We start from the raw sequence: 19,530 nt of genomic DNA, 5'->3' as shown, positions 1-19,530 counted from the left end.
TCCATTTTGTGGAAGTGCGTGAATTCTTGCTGTAATTCAACCTCGATAAATGTCAGTTGTGTTTCTCCGGCACCCTTACCTCTCCTTAAGAGCCCTCATGCAGCTGTAAATCACCTCTGAGGTAGCATGTCTCCCCCAGAGAAACAAGTTTCCTGAGGTGATTGCCAGGCAGGGAAAGTGGTTCTTGATATTCAGTGTGAAATCTGGGGGATCTGAAGAGTGCTCTCCTCCCTTCACGGTGAGCTGGGCGCTTAGCTGGGCTCGGAGCCGCCTCTGTAATGGGACGCCTATATCTACTATGTGATCCACCAAGGACTCTGGGCCTCAGGTTTTATGTGTCCCTTAATCTACCTGTGTGGAAAGCCTTTCTCCTGGACATTTTTGCTCACTTTTGGGGTGCAGCAAGCTGAATGGTATAGCCATTCTAGGTGCCACATACCTGCCGTGTGCTTCGTTTTTATATCCTGGAGGAGTATCTGTATAGACAAGACAGGGGGAAGGAGATGGTCAGGTGGGACGAAGAACTGAGTAACAACTTAACCTGTTCCACTCACGGCTGAGCAGCCACCACCACCCCATCTCTCTTTCCCCATTGTTCCTCCTTCCCTCCTTTCTCATCCTCCTCTCCTTCCCCCTCTCCTCCACCTATGCCTCTCCACCCTCTTCCTTCTGCTCCATCCCTCTTTCTCCCTCTTCTCCTTCCCCCTCCCCTCCTCTGTCCCCTCTCCCCCACCCTTCAGCCTACTTTCTCCCCCCACTTCAATTCCTCTTTCTCCCTTTCCTTCCTTTCTCCTTCTCTCTCATTTAATTTCATTTTCTTTTCCAAACAGGGAAATCCCTTTATAAAGAAAGAAGGTTAAACCTTTCACTGAGTGAGTGAATTTTCCCACAGGTACACTCATCGGATAGGAACTGGTGACTTTTAGGCATCAGTGTGTCCCCGCCTCAGATCTAATGGGGAGTTGGGGTCCATGGAGAAGGAGTCTGGGCCATGATGGAAATGCTAACAAGAATTTTACAAACCCATTTCACAAGAACAGACCAACCTAAGCGTCTGGACACCGAACGCGGAAGAACTGCAGCCCAAGTACCCTGCTCCTGGATGGGGAGGCATAGTCCCAACTCCATATGTCTTTTCTGCCTCTCTGACCTCTGAACTCTATGTGGTCTCAACACAGATCCTTTGTTTTGCTAAATTCTCTCATTCTCTCATGATTATTTAAATTTTCTCATTAATGAGTATTTTGCAAAAATGGTAACTTGAAGGTAAACTGATTAGACATTAGGGGAAAAAAACAAAAACAAAATCAGCCTAGTGAGTCACCCGTAATATAATTTTGTGCCTAAAATGCCAGTCACAAAGGGGCCTGCCTTCTGCTCTGTCCCACAGTGCCTGACCACAGCAGACAGTGCTGGGAGAATGGGCCCTGAGCTACATCAGGCCTCCTGCTCTACCCAAAAGTGTCACAGCCACCGGGGCTCAGAACTCCTTTCTGCATAGGAGAACTGCTGTGTGCAGGGAGCACATCGGGCAACTGTGGGATTTTAGGGAAAATGACTAAAACCTCAGTGTTATCTGTTTAAGAAACAAAACACCTGCCTCTGTCCTTCACAACACGGTTACTATGCTGGACCAGCCAGTTCCAGTTTGAGGGTGATTTGGAGCAAAGGATATCAGCTTATTGCTGTGGAATTTCACGGTGTTCTCTCAGTTCTTTGTTGTGATTTGACCGTGTTTGGTCCCTGGTACTAGGAAACTCCAGCCTTTAGACAGTGTTGTTTGTTGTTGTTTTGTTGTTGTTGTTGTTGTTGTTGTTGTTGTTGTTGTTGTTTGAATATCTTTGGGACTGGAAGGCATTTTGAATTTCTGGCCCTTTAGGGAATTTGTTCATATTTCCATATTTATTTATCAGATCTCCATGTGAAAGAACAAAGCTGTGTGAGTGATTCATAGCATTAAGTACTATGCCCACCAGGCATCGGACAGGGCCCTGGGTGTCTTGCTTTTCCTATGGCGTCCTTCTCATTCTGAACATTCCTGAAGAGTGCGCTCTGTCTTTCCTCTACCCACATGCTAAAGGGCTATTAAAACTTGAACTGTCTTCCTGTTTCTTGGTATTTAAGCTGACTACATTGGCTCCAGCCTTGACTGTCTGGAGCCATGAGCTCTCAGTGTTTGTAATCGACATCTGACGAGGTTTCCCCCTACCCTCTCTCCCCACAAGCAGCTCATGCAAATATAGGAGTCAGGCAAGAAATTGGGGTGCATTGTCTACTCAGTAAGTGCCTGTTGAATGCACCATAGCTTATTTCAAAATCACGGGTTTACTAATAAGTTCACTCACAGTGAAGATGAAGGCACAGAATCGTGACTTCAAGCAAAGTCCCTCCCAAGTTAAGAGAATGTCTCTTCTCTTTCCTTCATCAGGTAGAGTCTTTCTAGTGTCTTATATCAAGGAGCTAGCAATAAGGTAAACCCAACACTGTTTGATGGTACACACACATACACATACCCCCCACACACACATACACCCCCCTACACACACACACACACACATACACCCCCACACACACACACCACACACACACATTTTCCAAAAATGAATCTTTCCTTACAGGCTCTCAGTACTCTATGTATTCTTGGTTCCCTTTGAAAGAAATTCATATCTCCCTCTTCTTCTGCACAGGGTCTTGTAGAGCAGTGGGCTCATAAGAATTTCAAGCATGTTAGATTTGATTTTACATGATAACAAAAAGAGAATCGTGGATGTATTGCAGTCAAGTTTAAAGGGAAGAAAATGTGGGAAGAAAAAATATGACATACAGAGCCTGAGTAATGTCTTCCTAAAGACATGTGATGGAGATGGAGGTGTTGAAAATGGAGGAAGATGGGTGCATACATCGTACTTTGGATGTGTAGTCTCTGTAGCCTGAAATTGTGTGTGCGTGGGGGGGGCAGATATGGAGGTATGCATATATATACATATGATGTATGTATTCTTGTAGCTGTGTCTATGTGTGCATGCAGGTACATGTGCAACTGTTTGTTCAAGAATGTGGAGGCCAGAGGTCAGCATCAGGTCTTCCTCAATTGCCCTCCCCTTTGGTTTTGGAGATAGGATCTCTCATTGGAGCTCACCAGCTTGGCTAAGCAAATTGGCTGGCTGGCTCGTGAACTCCAGGAACCTGCTTGTCTCACCTGTCTGGTGCCAGGATTGCAGGTGTGCACAGGTGTGCCCAGCTCTTTTATATGGGTGCTGGGAGTGTATATCCATGTGCCCATGCTTATGCATCAAGCACTGTAGGGAGCCATCTCCCCAGACCTCAAATTACATACTTTATAATATTTACTGATTATATGAGTCTCCCATGTGCTAACTACTGTTTCTAATTAATATGTAATTCATAGCCACATTGTTAATCTTTCCAAATCTTTTAGGGGAACACACTGTTGTTATCCCTGAGAAAACAGGAGCACGGAGAACTTGGTTAATTTACCCAGGATTGACCAGCCTTGCCCATAGGTTGGATTTTGAACCCTAAACCATTCTGCTCCTCTGCCTTTGGTGGGCAGGGACTCCACTTCATGATTTCATGGATCTTTAAACATTATTGTTCTACTTAATTAGGACCAGCTCACTATATAGTTGGAAGGATAAATATTTGTCCTGTTTGGTGACAGATGTGATGGGTTTATAAAAAAAAAAGTCCTGCACTTTTCCGTACGTATACTCCATCTGTATTTATTCTGTGGAAAGGTCACTTGGGCACCAGTGCTCGAATTTCATATTTCTCAGCAGCTTCCCTGCGGCTAAAACTTGCTCTACAAATTGACTTCTAAAATATTTTGCAACGATGTATATTACTGTCCAATATGGACACTCCAGAAGAGCCACTGAGTCAGGGGACCCTCTGGGCAGTTTCTCCACGAATGCTGGGAGTCGGGGAGTAGTTCCGTCTTACTCCCTCTCCGTTATGGTCCTGCTCTCTGTCCACCCAGCCATATTTACTGGAAGGAACACGGGTTCCAGGAGGCTGAGGTGTTGTCTCCTCGCTTAGATCCCTGACTATGGTTTGTGGTGGAAGAGGAGGGGGCAGGGAGAGACAAAAAAGACTGAAATGGTAAGTTACTGGAGGTTCTTGAGAAAAATAGAATTAGAAGCATTTGTGGTTCAGATGAAAATAGCAATTTCCTTTCTGCTTGGACCGTGGGGCTCGGAGTGCTCCGGGGAATAGAAAATAAATAAAAATTGATCCCTCACCAGTTGAAGGAAGTGCCCTGACTCTGGGAACCGAAATGACAGCCCTAGGTTTGAAGGTTAAAAAGAAGGAAAGAGACAAAAGAAACACACAGCACTAGGAGGCTTTTTTTTTTTTAAGTAACATTCTACTTTAGAGAATGTAGACTACCAAAAATGATCTGAGAGGTCATCTGCTGAGACTAGCCACCGGGCAGCAGAACCCAGCGGGCATGAGATCCTTCCTTGCTGACCATGGTCCTTCTGTGTCTTCTGCAGGTGAGAAGCCTTACAAGTGCTCATGGGAAGGATGCGAGTGGCGTTTTGCACGGAGCGATGAGCTCACAAGGCACTACAGGAAACACACAGGTGCAAAGCCCTTTAAGTGTAACCACTGCGACAGGTAAGGCGACCTAGAAGCTCCTGGACTGAGGAGGGAGGTAGCGCTGCAGGTTGGAGGCTAGTTTGTGTGTATGAACTGGGTCTAGTAACAGGCCTGTCTCATGCCCAGCTCTATGAGCCTGGCAATACTGTTTACTGGGTTACTGCTTGAAAGGGTGAGAAAATGCAGTCTCTCGTGTAATAAAATTTCAGGTTCTCTGTTCGGTTGTGTAGCATTCACTCAGTGCTGGTTTTGAACCAGTGCCAGTCACTAGGTACAAACAAGACGTTGTTCCTCACGCAGGTAAGATGATAAGGCAGAGAATTAACAGCATCTTGAAAAAGGTAATATAAGTTGCCTCTTCTCACCTTTTCAGTATCATTCATATTACCTTTGTTCATCTTTCAAATGAAAAGAAGAAAACGTTTGGTTAATAGGGAAAAGGCCAATTTTGAAGGCTTTTTCCTGAAGCATTATTGGAGATGGGCCTACTCTTTGGACATCTCGACTATTTCTTCCTTGCTGAAGATGTGCTCAAGGGTCCAAAGATGGCAATACTCTGCACACGCATTCTGTAACTCAATTTCAAACCTTCAGTATTTTGATAGTCGAAGGATCACGCAGCAACAGATAGTACCCAAGTAATAGTATCTGACAGCCCTGGCATTATCAGCCGATAAACCCCAAAATGGAGACTCTGCAGGCCAAGGTGAAGGCAGGATTAGGTTTAGACATAATCAAATAATGGGCTTGCATCTGAGCACGTTACCCTTCTAATCCTATTTCTGTGTTTAAAAGGAAGCTTAAGAAAATTAACCATCTTTTTAATGCAATACTAAAGGTCTCAGTTATGATGAGAAAAATGCTTCTAATACAATAAAGCCCCTGAAAGCCTCAGGGTCCCCTCGGCTTGGACAGCCGCTTGCAGGATAGCAGGAGGGGGGTGGGGGGGGGAAGCAGGATGTTCACGGAGGCCTGGCTGTCCTTGGAAGGAAATGAGATCTTCCTTACTTCCTGCCTCTCCCAGTCCCTGTGCTCCACACCTGCACTACCCACTGGCCAGACCTTCCTCCGAGGGTTTGCTTGCTTCGAGAGTAGAGTGAGGATGTCCAAATCCATGCTAAGCCAAGTTGGCCTGGTGTTCGTTTGGGCTGCACATAAAGGACAGTCCTGGTTTCCCTCCCCCATTCTTCCTGAAGAGGCTATTTTCCTCTTATCTTCATCCTCTGAGAACTAAATAAAGAGCCTATGGCTCCTGGTGTGCAGTGATAACCTCCCCCCAGGCTGGAGGAAGTGTGTCTGTCACAGCTATTGTCTTCCACTGCCTGGATAGCTGTGTCTGCTACCCAGGAACACAGCCCCTGGTTCAGTATCCATCCCAGTCCCTAGAAGGCCTCTGGAATGTGCAGAGGGCAGCAGCTTTTCCTCCTTCGTGTGTCCCCGTCAGTGTCTCTGTGTTTGGCAGTCTCTTCAACTTCTGTCTCTCATGTCCCTGATTGAGTTATTGCCAGCCTTGGCCAGGAAAGAAGCCTATAGGTGTTGACTCTGCCACGGCCCTGTGCAGAAGACCTTTCCACTGTATCACCTGGGATGCAGATGAGTTCTTTGTAAGTTGTCCCAGTGTAGTGGTTGGAGGTAGCTACGGAAGGTACCCATCTCAGAGGGGCGTTGAGGCTCAGGCATTGCGAGTTTTGGAGAGTGAGCACTGACTAAGAAATTGCCATTTCAACACGCTGAGGAATCCCTAACTTTGAGCAGCCGATACATTAGCAGTCACCCACTCATGTGGGTGATGTGGGAAAATATTCCAAGCCTGTTTGGTGTGAAGGGAATAGCAGCGATGGGTCATCTGTTAGTCATTTACTTTGGTTTCCTCTCCAGAGCACACTGCAGTCTCTGGAGATAGAATCTGCCGTGAGGTGATACCTAGGGTGATTTTCAGTCCACCAGAGTCCCATACCCTCCGTCAGGAGTCCATTTTCAACGTCAGGAATGAGGGCTGGAACTCACTAGTGTCTTATGACAGGCAGTACCTCTCATTTTCCTGCTTAGGATGCCAAGAATAGACAGGTCTGAGAACTGTCATGAGGCCCCAAAGCAGAAGAGAGGAAGGCCTGGCATGAGGGGCAGCTGCCATTCCTTAGGTGACATTGCCCTTTGGAAATTGAGGATATCTGCACCTGGTAGCAGGAGCCTGTTCCCTGTTGTCTTCTCTCGGTGACAATGCGGGGGAGGGGGGGCGACCTCAGAGTGTGAACAGTCAGCATTCTCTCTCTCTAGAGGTTTACTCTTCCTTTTCTTAAACATATACCATGTATAATTTATGTTTTCATTTTATGTGTGCAAGTTTTAAAAACACATGAAGTAATTATATTTGTTTTCTCCGCTCATGCTGAAGGTTGTTAAATATAAAACAGGTCTGTATTTATATTTTTATCTAGAACGATTGTATCTGACCACTGTAGGCTTGCATTCCCAGATGGCTGTCATGGACTGGAGCTGAATAACTGTCACGTATTGTGATGATTACTTTTCCACTATCCCCACCACTCCCTATTGCCTGTTCAACATGAGAGCAAGTCATTTGATGTCTGGTATTCTACTTTGTGCATTAGTTCCTCTTACAGAGAGTACTATTTCTGCATACTTGGTGCCTTACCACAAATGTAAAGAGACAGTCTGGGGGTGTGACGTATTTGTTATACTTGGCCCCATTGCATTGTATACTTTCCCTGCCTGGCCTCTGAAGACACTCAGGCTTCAGGTTCAGGCTGGAGGGAAAACCAGTGAGATGATTAGTGTAGCCTCACCGTCAAACACAACCAAGTGATGCAGTGCCAGAGGGATGTGTGTTTCACAGCCTAGGGAGCATGAGGCTACTGCTGGTGGCATATCGGCCAGAGAACACACAGAAAAGCCTCCTAAGTAGACTGTTAGGATCCAGGTGGGGCTGTTACTAAGGTAGATGGTCTTGGATAGTTGAGTGGGGTGTTTTAGTACTGACGGGAATAACTCTTTAGGTGTTGAAAAGTATTAGCCTCTAAAGGGTCCTGACCATAAGCAAGAGAACACCGGTGGGCATCATCAGTCCTCTATAACACAGCAGTCACAATCACTAAAGACCTTGTTGTGTAAGGTCAGTGGGCTTTTGAGTCATTATGAATATGTACTGGGGTGTGGTACGCTTAAAATGATTGGATTCTGTACTTCTAGATGCCCAGTTTATCCACTTCTCTTTCCTATTTCTAGGCTGAGCTCAGTAAGTATAAATTGATAAATATAAATTAGTCCCAACTAAGTACCTAACCTGGTATATTGAATTTGAGAGGAAATCTTAATGGTGGGGAACCTGTTCTAAGTCTAAATATCAAACATTTCCTGGAATTTGAGCAAATGAAGATGCCTGTTTGGGTCAGTTGGTACACAATTTATATTTCATAACATGCTAAAGGGCTTGGCTTTTTTCCTGAAAAATTATTGCAGGATAAGGGCAGATAGTTGAACATATGTGGCTAGATGTCCTGTTAGAGAAGAAGCAGAGGGAAAGCAGAACACCCGTGAGTGGGTGAACAATGTTCTACACCAGGGACATGTTCCCAGGACCTAGAAAGTAAAGGGGATTAACCCCCTTAGGGGCCTCTCCTTAACATGACAGTTCAAATCCCCACATACCCTGGAGACAGACAGGATCCCAAGTGCCCATTCTCCTGATTTCTCTCGGTTCCTAGCTCCACCCTGACCACTATGCTCTAGGTTGCTGCCATAGCAACCAGTGACAACAGATGTCTCATGCTTATTTACATTACAAAATCATTCTCTAGACAGTCTATAGCTTCCAGTTCAACCTATGTCCCTCTTCCTAGGCTGTGGTCAAAGTGTTGATAGCCTGTCTTCTAATTCTAGAGATTTTAGGGTCTGGAGTTTATTTATTGCCCTTTTCCAGGTTCTAGAGCAGTGGTTCTCAACCTTCCTAGTGCTACAACCCTTTAATACAGTTCCTCATGCTGTGGTGACCCCCAACCATAAAATTATCTCCATCCTACTTTATAAATGTAATCTTGGTATAGTTATGGATCCTAATACAAATATCTGTGTTTGCTGATGGTGGTAGGTGACCCCTGAGAAAGGGTTGAGGCCCACAGGTTGAGAACTGCTGGGCTAGAGGCTGCTCACTCCCACTGCTGGAGACGGCAGTTCTCCATCCTACAGGCTGCTCTGTCTCTTTCAACCCCTTCTGTCATCTTCAAGGATTCTGCTTTGATGATAGAGAGTTGGAGTTTCCAGAAATGGCGTGGGCAGCCTCTAGATGCTAAAGACAAAAGAGGGGGATTGAGGGAAGGAAGGAAAACAGTAGGCCCCATGACAGTACAGAATCGTGCAAGTTCAAAGCTGAATTCCCCTCTGATCGCTTAGCTTTATCATGGTTTCACAATACATCAAATCTGTCTCCGCTATTTCATGGGGATTGCCCAGATAACTTGTTCACTCCAAATGAAGGGCCAAGATAAGCTGCTGAGGCTGGTACTGTTTTCAGGGCATCGTTGGAGTAGGTTGTTCTGCTGTAATTTTCCCATTCTATGAGTTTTCCATTGTCCTTTTGTCCTTTTTCCTCGTCATCTCCTGGGGTCCTGTTGTACACATGTGCCTATTTAAGGAATGGGCATAAACAGAGGGTGTGGAGAGTATGGGGTCAGGGAACAGGGTGGATTTGTGATTTGTTTGTTTAAGAATGAGCAAACATAGGGAAGTCTTGCTTTGGACAGGAAACTCTGCAAACCCGAATGGATAGCTTGCTAAGATCCTTGCAAGGATTTTGAGTGGTGGAGACATCTCAGGCTACAGGGATGCCTAGGAATGTCGTTATAGGAAAGGCAAGGGCTAGCTTAAGGAAAGAGAGCACACAGCCCGGCCCATGCATGGCTGTTGACTTACACGCATTGTAACTGCTACTTCAGCCAGAGCCTGATATTGTGCACTGTTAGAACATGGAAATGCCCACACTGTTATTGGTAAGATGCAGAAACCTGTCTTAGACCGATGTCAGTGTAAAAGGTTACTTACTAGCTTAGATTATTAGCTCAGATAACTATGAGTAATGGAATTCAGTTTGTCTTTAAGGTTGGCTAAACCCGAGTTCCCAGATACCATTCAAATTCTTTCCTCTGCCCACTTCCTTCTCCAGCAGGTTTTTCTACAGCAGCAATATGGGCACACTAGCAGCTCTAAGCTCATCTCCTAGCAATTTAGCATTCCCAGTGGAAGGAGCATGTCTCTCTTCCAGTAATTTCGGCAGCTATAGAACCACTTTGGCCTCTGCGGGTCACGTGACTGTTGCTTAGCAGTCACTGCCGCCGTGGCTTTCACTTTAGAAGGAAGGTCGGCTTTATCCTACTGAGAACAGAAAAGGGTTCCTCCCCAAGAGACTATCACGTGTCTACTACCAGAGTAAAGAGGAGGGAGAATGACCGTAACATCTGCCAAGGAAGGCGCTCCGTTATGGAACTCAAGCCCCAACTGTTCGTACAAGAGCCTCAGCCCCAGTCTCTGTTCCAGGACTCTGCACCTATGTAGCCTCAACTCAGCTCTCAACACATACTGAATCAGACAGACAGACAGATGCATGTGCGCGCGCGCGCACACACACACACACACACACACACACTGACTCACCATGGGGATGTCAGAGAGTATGGAGATATGCAAGCACAGTGCCCACATTCTACAACATACTCAGCCTATGAGCACTGCTCTCTGCTCTTTGCCTTGGTGTGGCCCTGGAGTTCCAGGCCGTACACTCCTAGGCGTTCATTGTAAAGCTCGAGACTGCACTCTGGGTGTTGAAACATCAGTGCTGCACTGGCTGATGATACAGGCCAGTTATCCATTACTGTATACTCAGTACATGAGCAAGCTGTGTGCTTAGAGCGCACGTCCACATTTTGTTCCTTCTTAGATAGCTATTGTTACCATAACAGTTAATCATAAGTTACCATGGATTGAAATCTGAATCTGTGTAATGTGATATTCTTTTTTTTTTTTAAGATTTATTTACCTATGAGTACACTGTAGCTGTCTTCAGACATACCAGAAGAGGCCATCAGATCCCATTACAGATGGTTGCGAGCCACCATGTGGTTGCTAGGAATTGAACTCAGGACCTCTGGAAGAGCAGTCAGTGCTCTTAACCGCTGAGCCATCTCTCCAGCCTGTAATGTGATATTCTAATACTTATCTTGCTTAATCCTTGAAACGAAAGTATGAGACGACGTGCCCCAAGGGTCCCTATCAGCCACATAGCGACTGGAAGAGCTAGGGTTTGAATTAAAGCAGTTTAACCAGAGCTGATGCCTCCAGCACACTGCCTCCTCTCTCTGGAACTCACGGGTGCTATCTCTTTAGAACTGATCATTTGCTGAAGTAGCCAGACCTCTCTAACACACTTGTTCTTTATCATTCTAGGTGTTTCTCCAGGTCTGATCATCTTGCTCTCCATATGAAGAGACATATCTAAACAAAACAGAACAAAATTTAAAAACAAACAAACAAACAAAAGTAAACAACAACAAGAACAAAACAACCGCAAAGGCCAGAGTTGCCATGGCAGCAGCCAATGTCCGAAGGAAATGCCGTGACCAGAGGGCTGGACTTCAGGCGGGGAGCACTGCCTCGCAGAAGAAAGTTCTCGCTTACAAACCTCTGTGTACATACATGTACACGCACACGTACACACACCCTCTCACACACAGACCCACACACATACCCACTGTCATGCACTCAACTATATTTAAAGTATATACATCTATTTCTTATGCCTTGCCCTAGCCAGATGATAGAAGACAAGGAAGGAGGAAGCCAGGTGAACTGGGCGAGCACTGGCTGCTGACTCCAGCACTACTGGATCTCTTCCTGCTGTTGCCAAGGGAAAACCAAGCAAACAGATGTCTCCATGGTGGCCGGCAGTCCAAGAGGCTTGCATAACTTACTTCTCAGTGCAACGTGCTCAGAGAATCCAACATCTTACGGTTGCATATGTGTAGCACTAATGTTTCTCTTTAAATAGTTGGGGGAGATTGACCTAGAAAACCAAATTGCAGTTTGGTAGCCAAACTTAACTCCTGGTTTATTTGTCCTTTGTGTGTGCAAAGTCCTGCTATTCTGTACGTCAGACTTCCTCACAGAACTGTCGGTTGGTTTTGGTTCTTCTTAGGACCTCTGAGATCTTTTGAATCGCTACCAACGGCCTTAGCGGCGGCAGACTATGGATTTACACCTTACACCTTTCTGGCCTGCATCTCTCTAGACTTTACTCTCGAGGGAGGAGTTTTCTTTTCTTACTTTTTCTGACTCTCGCACATCATATGCACTAGGGATTCTGGAAACTTCTAGCATGACTGCAAAGTGGCCAAGAGAATAAAGTCCTTGACGATAAATCACAGTATACCCTTGAGCCTCACCTTCTTGCCAGTGCTAGATTTTTTTCTTTTTAAATCTCTCTGATTTTTTGCTAATGAAAACTTGAAAAAGGAAAAAAAAAAGCTTATTTGGAAGCTTAAATGTTTTATCTTTTCTCCATGGACTAAACCTCTCCAGGACTCTCTCGGCACCTGGATGTCTAGCTCTCGAAGCAGCCAATCAGACGGGACATCAGAGTTCTCTCATCCCTCCTTAAGGCGTGATGACCTCAGCTCACAGTGAGCAGCTCCTGTGTTGTCATTGCTACCCTATAACCAGTTACAGCATAGTCTCGCTAGTCTCAAAGGGCAGCTGCGTATTTAATCTAACTCTGGGTTATGACCTGACAAAAAGCCAAAAATATCACTCTTTCCAGGAGCGGGGGAGCCTGCAGATGCCTCCCACGTCTAGAGGCTTCCCAAAACATCACCCCATCCCGCCCCTCACTCACCCACTGAGATCATGGTACCCACTTGTTAAATACATACTTCAAAATGCCATTGTGGGAATGAAGGTTGTCCGTTAAGGAAAGGGCAGAGGTGTCTCTCTTACAATGTCTCTAGGGGTATAGGGGGGATTTCTTTGGGGGGGCTTGTTCTTTTGTCTAGACCCACCATGGCTTGTGACCTAGAGCACCCAGGATCAACAGAGGCCTCATATTTACCCTGAAAGCCGACTCCAAGGGATTTATTTTGCTCACTTGCATATCACACACACACACCCGATGTTGGTTTCTCTCCTCCCGCATTCTTAGCTAGCTGGCAGTGGCCTAAACTCCAAAGACTGCCTTTAGGACCACTAACTGGCCTATGCAAGCGAGCGGGGTGGGTATTAAGGCAGATTGTATATTTTGTATATTCTGGGACCATCCCTTCAAGACACGTCTAACAAACAAAAATGGCATTCGGTCCGTCCGTGGTTGCTGCTCCTCATACCAGCTGGCTCCCTCCTGCCCTCCTCTGACTGTTTCACCCACTACCCACTGACTGTTAAAATGCCGCCCATACATATTTGGGATGCAAAACTGAAGTCTCTTAAAGGAAATAATAATAATAATACTATAAGCATCACAAACACATATGACAGCAGCCTTCAAGATCCTTGGCACTTGGGTTCTCTCTCAGCTTTCTACAACTTTGGTTTTACTGAAATGTTGAATCTACTTGTCTGAGGGTAAAGGGACCGCTTTGTCACAAATGCTGTATAGCTTCCCGTTGGACAGTTGGGGCATTTCAAGGTCTAGCCTTTAGAAATTTCTTTTTTATTATACTTTTTCAATTTAGACCAAAAAAAGAGAAAAAAAGAAACCATTGTAAACACACACACACACACACACACACACACACACACACACACACCATTTGCCAGAAGCAATTATGTATATGTTAGTTGGAGGGTATTAAAGAAAAAAAGAAATCTGACTTATTCCAAAGATTTGAAAGTGGACATGACTTAGGACTGCTCTGGAGCACTGCTCGCTGACAATCTCGTTACTGCAATGGAGTGCACTACACAGGTGCCAGTCCACCAGGGCACACCACGGGATTATATTTGAATGTGTGCTGCATCCTGTTTGGATGAAGGATGTGTGAGGGACCTTGAACCTCAACTGTATTGAACTGTAGCGCCTCCAGTCAGTGCACTAGATGAAAACTTTAGACTGCCCAGATTCTGTTGCTCTGTTTCTTTTTCCCCCTTCTGTAGCAGTCAGTGTCCAGCATGAATGCACGCACACGCCAGGGATGGCATTAAGCCATGGCTGCCACGATTTACAGATGTTCTCTCCCAGGCTGGAGCTGCTCTTGCTCTCAAAATGTCATTACTAAGGTTTATAGTACTTAATTTAATTTTTTTTGTACTGACCAATGCAAGGCTCTATAGAAAAAAAAAAAAAGAAAAAGGAAAAAAAAAAAGAAAGAAATGCAAAAGAGTAATCGTTGCTGTTCGTCCCCCCCTCGTCATCTGTGGTTTCATTTGAATGTGGCAGAACAAAGGCCCCTTGGTCCTCTTTGGTGTCTGAAACGTTTGGTAATTTCTCTTTTGTATCAGTGAGGTCTTTGTGATCTGCTCCTGACCTCTCTTGGAGCAGGATGCGCTAAGATACCATGATGGTGCTTGCTTGCTTCCGAGTCCTTTGTCGACTGTGGGAATTGGCCTGAGAATTTGGTGGGTGCTAAGCGCATGGCTTTGAATCTGTTCTTCTCTAGCCCCGATGAACACCTGGGGAGGATAACCAGTCCTCAGCTCGGGGCGGGCAGCCCTTGGACATTTTAGAAATAGGTTGTGACATGGCCTCCATTCTTTCTCAACAGCAGAGGTGGTCACTTGACGCCTCTGGAGGGAGCAAGTTTTTCAAGAAATAACCTCAACGTGGATTTGGCTCCCAAGAGGACTGGGTATCTAGAATAGCGTCACGGATATTTGAAACACGAAATCCCTTTCACAATTTAAGACATTACCTCCTAACATTCCAAGGGGATCCCAGATTTGACAGGGCAAGCCTGGCACAGTGTGGCACAGGCTGTCCTCCTGAGCGTTCTATCCAGGGTCCAGAGTTGGCTATGTAGAAGACACGGTTCTAAGCCACTGGCGACTTTCTTTACTTCAAGTTACGCCTCCTTCTCCTCCACGTGACCTTCAGGGGCGTGGAGACCCGACATTGTAATGCTGCTCCTTGCTCCTGGCCTCCTCCACTCTCAGCTTACTGGCCCGGCGTCAGGCCTGTGCGGATGAGTACTTTGTCCAGAAAAAAAAGAGATGTTTGGATTCCGTGATAAAGCTGCATTTTTGTAAAACAATATTGGAGACCCCCAAATGACCTTCATGCTGGCCATTTCCCTGTCCGTTCCGGTTTCCTTCGGCCACTCCCCTCTCTCCCTGCTGTCACCTCCCCACGCATACCTCTACCCTTTTCCATCGTTGATTGCCTGATGATAACAGGGTAAAAAGAGAGCCAACCTCTTGTCTGATGAGCAGAATGGATTCCTAGGACGTTTTATTTTATTTTTTATTTTTAAATCTTCTTTGGAATTTGAGAAGAGTTTGTTTAGGGACTTGAATTTGGGATATGCTTCCAAATGATCTGTGTCTATTTGCATCCAAGGGAAACAATTGGGGAGGGGATTTTGGCTAACTCAAGCATTCAGAACTGTCCTGCCTGCAGCCTCCACTTCTGCGTCCCAAAGAAACGGTTTGCTAGTGCAAATCTCGGTGTGATTATTTTTCATGGTTCTGAGTGATTTTCTCTGTGGAAGTCACTTTGTAAAGTAAAAGTGGAGACTACTTATATTTCCTCTTCTGCGTGTGTTACTTCAGAAGGAAAGAGGAGGGCATGAACAACCCATTTGACTCCAGAAATCAGTCTGATTTTTCTCCCTTTGAAAACAAAAGACCTCACATCTGGCTGAAATCTTGCACCTAGAATATTGCCCAAGTGAAAATTCAGTAAGTAGGACTTTGCTGAAATAAATTAATGAAAACTTTCCCTCAACTTTTTTTAAAAATAGAAGTGGCAGAAGTTGGGGCAGGAGAATACCTGGTTCTGAGTGTCTGGGTTGCATTTCGGGAAACACGGTGATGCTTCCTTTGGAACCGGAGGGCCCCGCCTGAGTATCCATTGCTGCCCTTCCTGATGGCCTGTTTTTCTCTTTGAGGATCTTTGGAAGCACTTGAGACGGACAACAGAAATATGTCAGAGGAAGCAAAATCTGCTCCTATGAAATGTGGTATCTCACGACAAATGCCTGAGCTTCAGGGCTTCTTGTTTTTAACACGTAAATCTCCGCTCTTGGTTCCTCTAACAGATCCCAGAAAGGGAATGGCTAAGCTGCAACTAACTTTCTTACGAGCATCTTTCCAATATAGTACTGTATTCTTCAGGTGTTCTGCATTTTCGTGTAAGTCCTTGGGAAACAGGTATCCACAGCGGGAGTGAGATCAAAGCTGTCAGTTAGCAAATATCCCAAACAAGAGACTCTTCCAAACAGGGCTCCCTCTCTGGTCATGAGGGAAGGTTGATGTATCCTTGGTTGGGACCATTTATACGATTTTGGTTTCAACTGTGAGCTTTGGAATCGTAATTGCTTTGAGCCCAGCTTCTGTCTACTGCCATACGAAGGACCCCACGTCAGAATAATGAGGGTGGTGCGTGTGCACACACCGGCATGGGTGTGCACATGTACCTACTGTACCTTCGCAGAAGGAAACAGGCTACTGAGGTATAAGAGGGGTAGCCACCAGTGCCTAATCTCTTTTGGGGGGATGGATGCTTAGAACGCCAGTATATACAAAGCATACCACTGGGAGTTAGTTCCACATTCAGGGGAGGGGCAGTGGGTGGGGATAGGGGACATTTCAATCCTAGTCTTTGGGACCAGAGGCAGAATAATTTCTGTAAACCAAGGTCCTAAAGATTTGGGGGCTCATGGCCATTTTTTTTTCTTTTTTGCTTCCCAGCATGCATCTCCTGACCCAAGCTCAGACAATTTGATTTCTTCCATTTTCACTTCTGCTTCATTCCAGGGAGGAAAAAATACACCTGTTAGGGCCAAGTTCCCCTTGCTAACACAGAGGCAAACTAAATGTCTAATGTTTTCAGAGCCTCCCCTGCTTCCCTCCGACCACCACACCATCCCCCAATTCTGGCCTCCACCCCATCTCCCCTCTTCCTGCTCTCAACACGAGACTTCCCAGCCACACCCCAACCCTCTCCCTTTCCTGCTCTTAACACATGACTTCCCAGCCGCCATAACTTTTTTTTCTACCCTCCATCATCCTCTTCACAGTTGCTTGAAGACATTTAATTTTGCACTATACATTTTCATTTTGCCGGACGTGTCTAACAAGTGTGTTTGGAAAGACCTGCTCCCAGCCCCTCCCCTCCCCCCACCTCCCTGTCACATTCTCTCAGGCCTTCTCTGGTATTTATAATATATCACAGAAGTACCCAGTCTTATAGCCCTCGGTTATGCCTTTTTTTGACATTTTATTTTTTTTAAGCTTTTTATATATATATATATAAATATATTACTTTGTCAAGTTTTTTTGCTGTACAAAAGTCTTAAGATTTAAAACTATTATTTGTATTATATGATGGTGGTATGTTAATGTTACAAAATTATTAATGAAGAAAAAATTTATTTTTGTTACTGGTCTGTTTCATAATTCTTTTTTAAATTGGTATATTGTAAGATATCTATGCAAAAATGTTATGTGACGCATTTTTATTTAAGAACGTAATATGTGTAATAAACAAGTAGAATGTGTTTGGCCTTGGAATGGTTTCACTGTTTTCCCCCACAGCTCATTCCGTTAGGAGGGAGAAACTCCTCAAGTAGACACAAGTGGCTCCTTATATTTTTCAAACAACTTTTCTTTCTCATGAAGGGAAGGCAAAAACTGTAATTTTTCTCTGGTAGTGTGTACGCGGGCATGTGCGCCTGCAAGTTTATGTGCACACGCATCTGAGTGTGCCTGTGTGTTCTTCATGGTTTCAGTGAATTAAAGGAGAAATGGCAAATGGTTAGAGGTTATGAAAAGCAATATTTTCGAATGAGGTCGATTATGGAGTGCTATTTGTTTAGGGAGCTGGGTGAGGCTTATTGAAAGCAGATTATTTGATGAGGGAAAAGGGGCAGTTTGCTCTGTGCTGATATTAAGCAGGAGTGTGTTTAGAAAGGATCAATTGAGGCGGTTTGTAGAGAAGGCATGGCGGTAGGAAGGTTGAGGGAACCCCTGAGGTAAGGGTATGTACAAGCAACAGTGGGTAAGAAAGGGCAAGAAGTGACCAAGCAGGGCAGGAAAACCCAGGTGGCTCCACAGAGAAGGAACAGATACAAGCACCCCAAGGAGCAGAAGAGAAGAGAGATCTGAGAGAATTCTCAGAAGGAAGAGCTTTCTGACATGGATTCTGTGCTGGGCTTTTAGAAGGCACATCAAGGTAGGAAGGGACTCAGAGGAGCCAGCATTCCTCGCCCAGCCAGTCTCCCGGGGTAAGCAGTATTATTAACTGGAAGCAACAATAAACACTGTCCCTGGAGACACACAGCTCCTGGGGGTTTCTTCTCAAGCTCTGGGTTTTCTAAAATGGCTATGATGACTAAAATCCTCTACCCCTAGTGGCATAAACCTGAAGAAAAGCATCAATAAGGGTCCACATTAGAAACCATGGCTACAGGGACTGAACCTGCTACAAGAGCAGGCCATGCTGCCTGGACAATGAGTATGAGGAGTGGGCTGGGAGCTGCCAAGAGATAGATGGGTAATACCAGACCGGTTTCCCACTTCAAAGTCCAGTGATGTTAACAATAGGTGCTTGGAGCCAGAGAAATGCTTTTGAAAGTCTTAATTCTCCGCTACCACCTCTGAGCAGGGGAGTGGCCCAAATGTAGCTGAAAGGCAATAACTTGACCCAGTGAGGGAAGACACAACACTAAAACGGTGGAACTCCTTAGTCCCCTGCTTTGGCCTCAGCAGATGAGCAATTTAATTCTCATAATCAAAATTATTCTCTGGAAGCTTCTCTGAGCAGGAAGGGAAAAGATAGCTTTGCAACATTACCCTGGGACAAGGCTCACTCCTCTACTCCTTGTTTGTTGGTTTGTTTGTTTGTTTTTTAAACATTTTTACTTGTGTGTATGCATGTGCGAGTGCACACAAACACACACACACACACACACACACACACACACACACACCACACCACACCATGGAGTGTATGTGGAGGTCAGAGGACAACTTTCAGGAGACCGTTCCACCATGTAGGTCTGAGAGATGAAACTCAAGATGGTCAGGCTTGTTGTCAAGCACCTTTCATTGTTGACAAATCTTGCTGGCATCCATTTTATGCAGTATAAATTTGAGGGAAGCTCCGGTCTCTGGGCTTTGCTCGCCTGGCCCTGGAAGACTATACTTTATGTGGAATAGTTCTATGGTTTTGGTTTGGTTTTTTGTTTGTTTGTTTGTTTGTTTTGTGATCTTTGTTCTCTTTGGATATGACAAAGCTTTTTTGTTTGACATTTTTTTTAGAAGATCAGAAAAATGAGACTGGGAATGTCTTAATTAAGAAAATAAAAATAAAAACCTGCAACTGGAACCCAACAGTAGTCTGAGAGGGTAACCTGGCTTCCCTTGGATGGGAAGAAGCTGAGTGTGCTGTAGTTATAATACGAGGTTATGTACCCAGTGGAGAACGGTGTGCTAAGAAGTCTCAGAAAACGCAGAGTTCAATGGAACTGATAAATAATTTAGTGTTTTTAGCTCATCTTCCACTTACAGATTTAGAAGAGGAGATGGTTACAATTTTTAACTAAAATAAGATTTTGAGGCTACCTAAAAGTGATGGGTCTCCGGTTGACCTATGATGTGCCAATTCCCTGACTTCAGCTCCCAGCTTTCAATATTTCATCTGAAACCTTCAAAACTGTCCATATTAACTGGTTTGAGTTTTATTACCTTTGA

General features: G+C 45.1%; 1 protein-coding gene across 1 annotated transcript in view; it reads left to right on the top strand.

The window, feature by feature from the left end:
- The window catches only part of Klf7 (Kruppel like factor 7), a 93,741-nt gene extending 76,405 nt beyond the window's left edge, over nt 1–17,336 (top strand). Inside the window, exons 4-5 of the mRNA XM_032901220.1 lie at nt 4,518–4,641; nt 11,080–17,336. Coding sequence (XP_032757111.1) covers nt 4,518–4,641; nt 11,080–11,131 — 176 coding nt within the window. The 3' untranslated portion in view covers nt 11,132–17,336. The remainder of the gene's footprint in view (nt 1–4,517; nt 4,642–11,079) is intronic.
- The last annotated feature ends 2,194 nt before the right edge of the window (nt 17,337–19,530 follow it).

Source organism: Rattus rattus, chromosome 4 (assembly GCF_011064425.1).
Source record: "Rattus rattus isolate New Zealand chromosome 4, Rrattus_CSIRO_v1, whole genome shotgun sequence".
NCBI lineage: Eukaryota > Metazoa > Chordata > Mammalia > Rodentia > Muridae > Rattus > Rattus rattus.
Note: the sequence above shows the minus strand (reverse complement) of the source record. Positions and strands in the feature narration are given on the sequence as shown.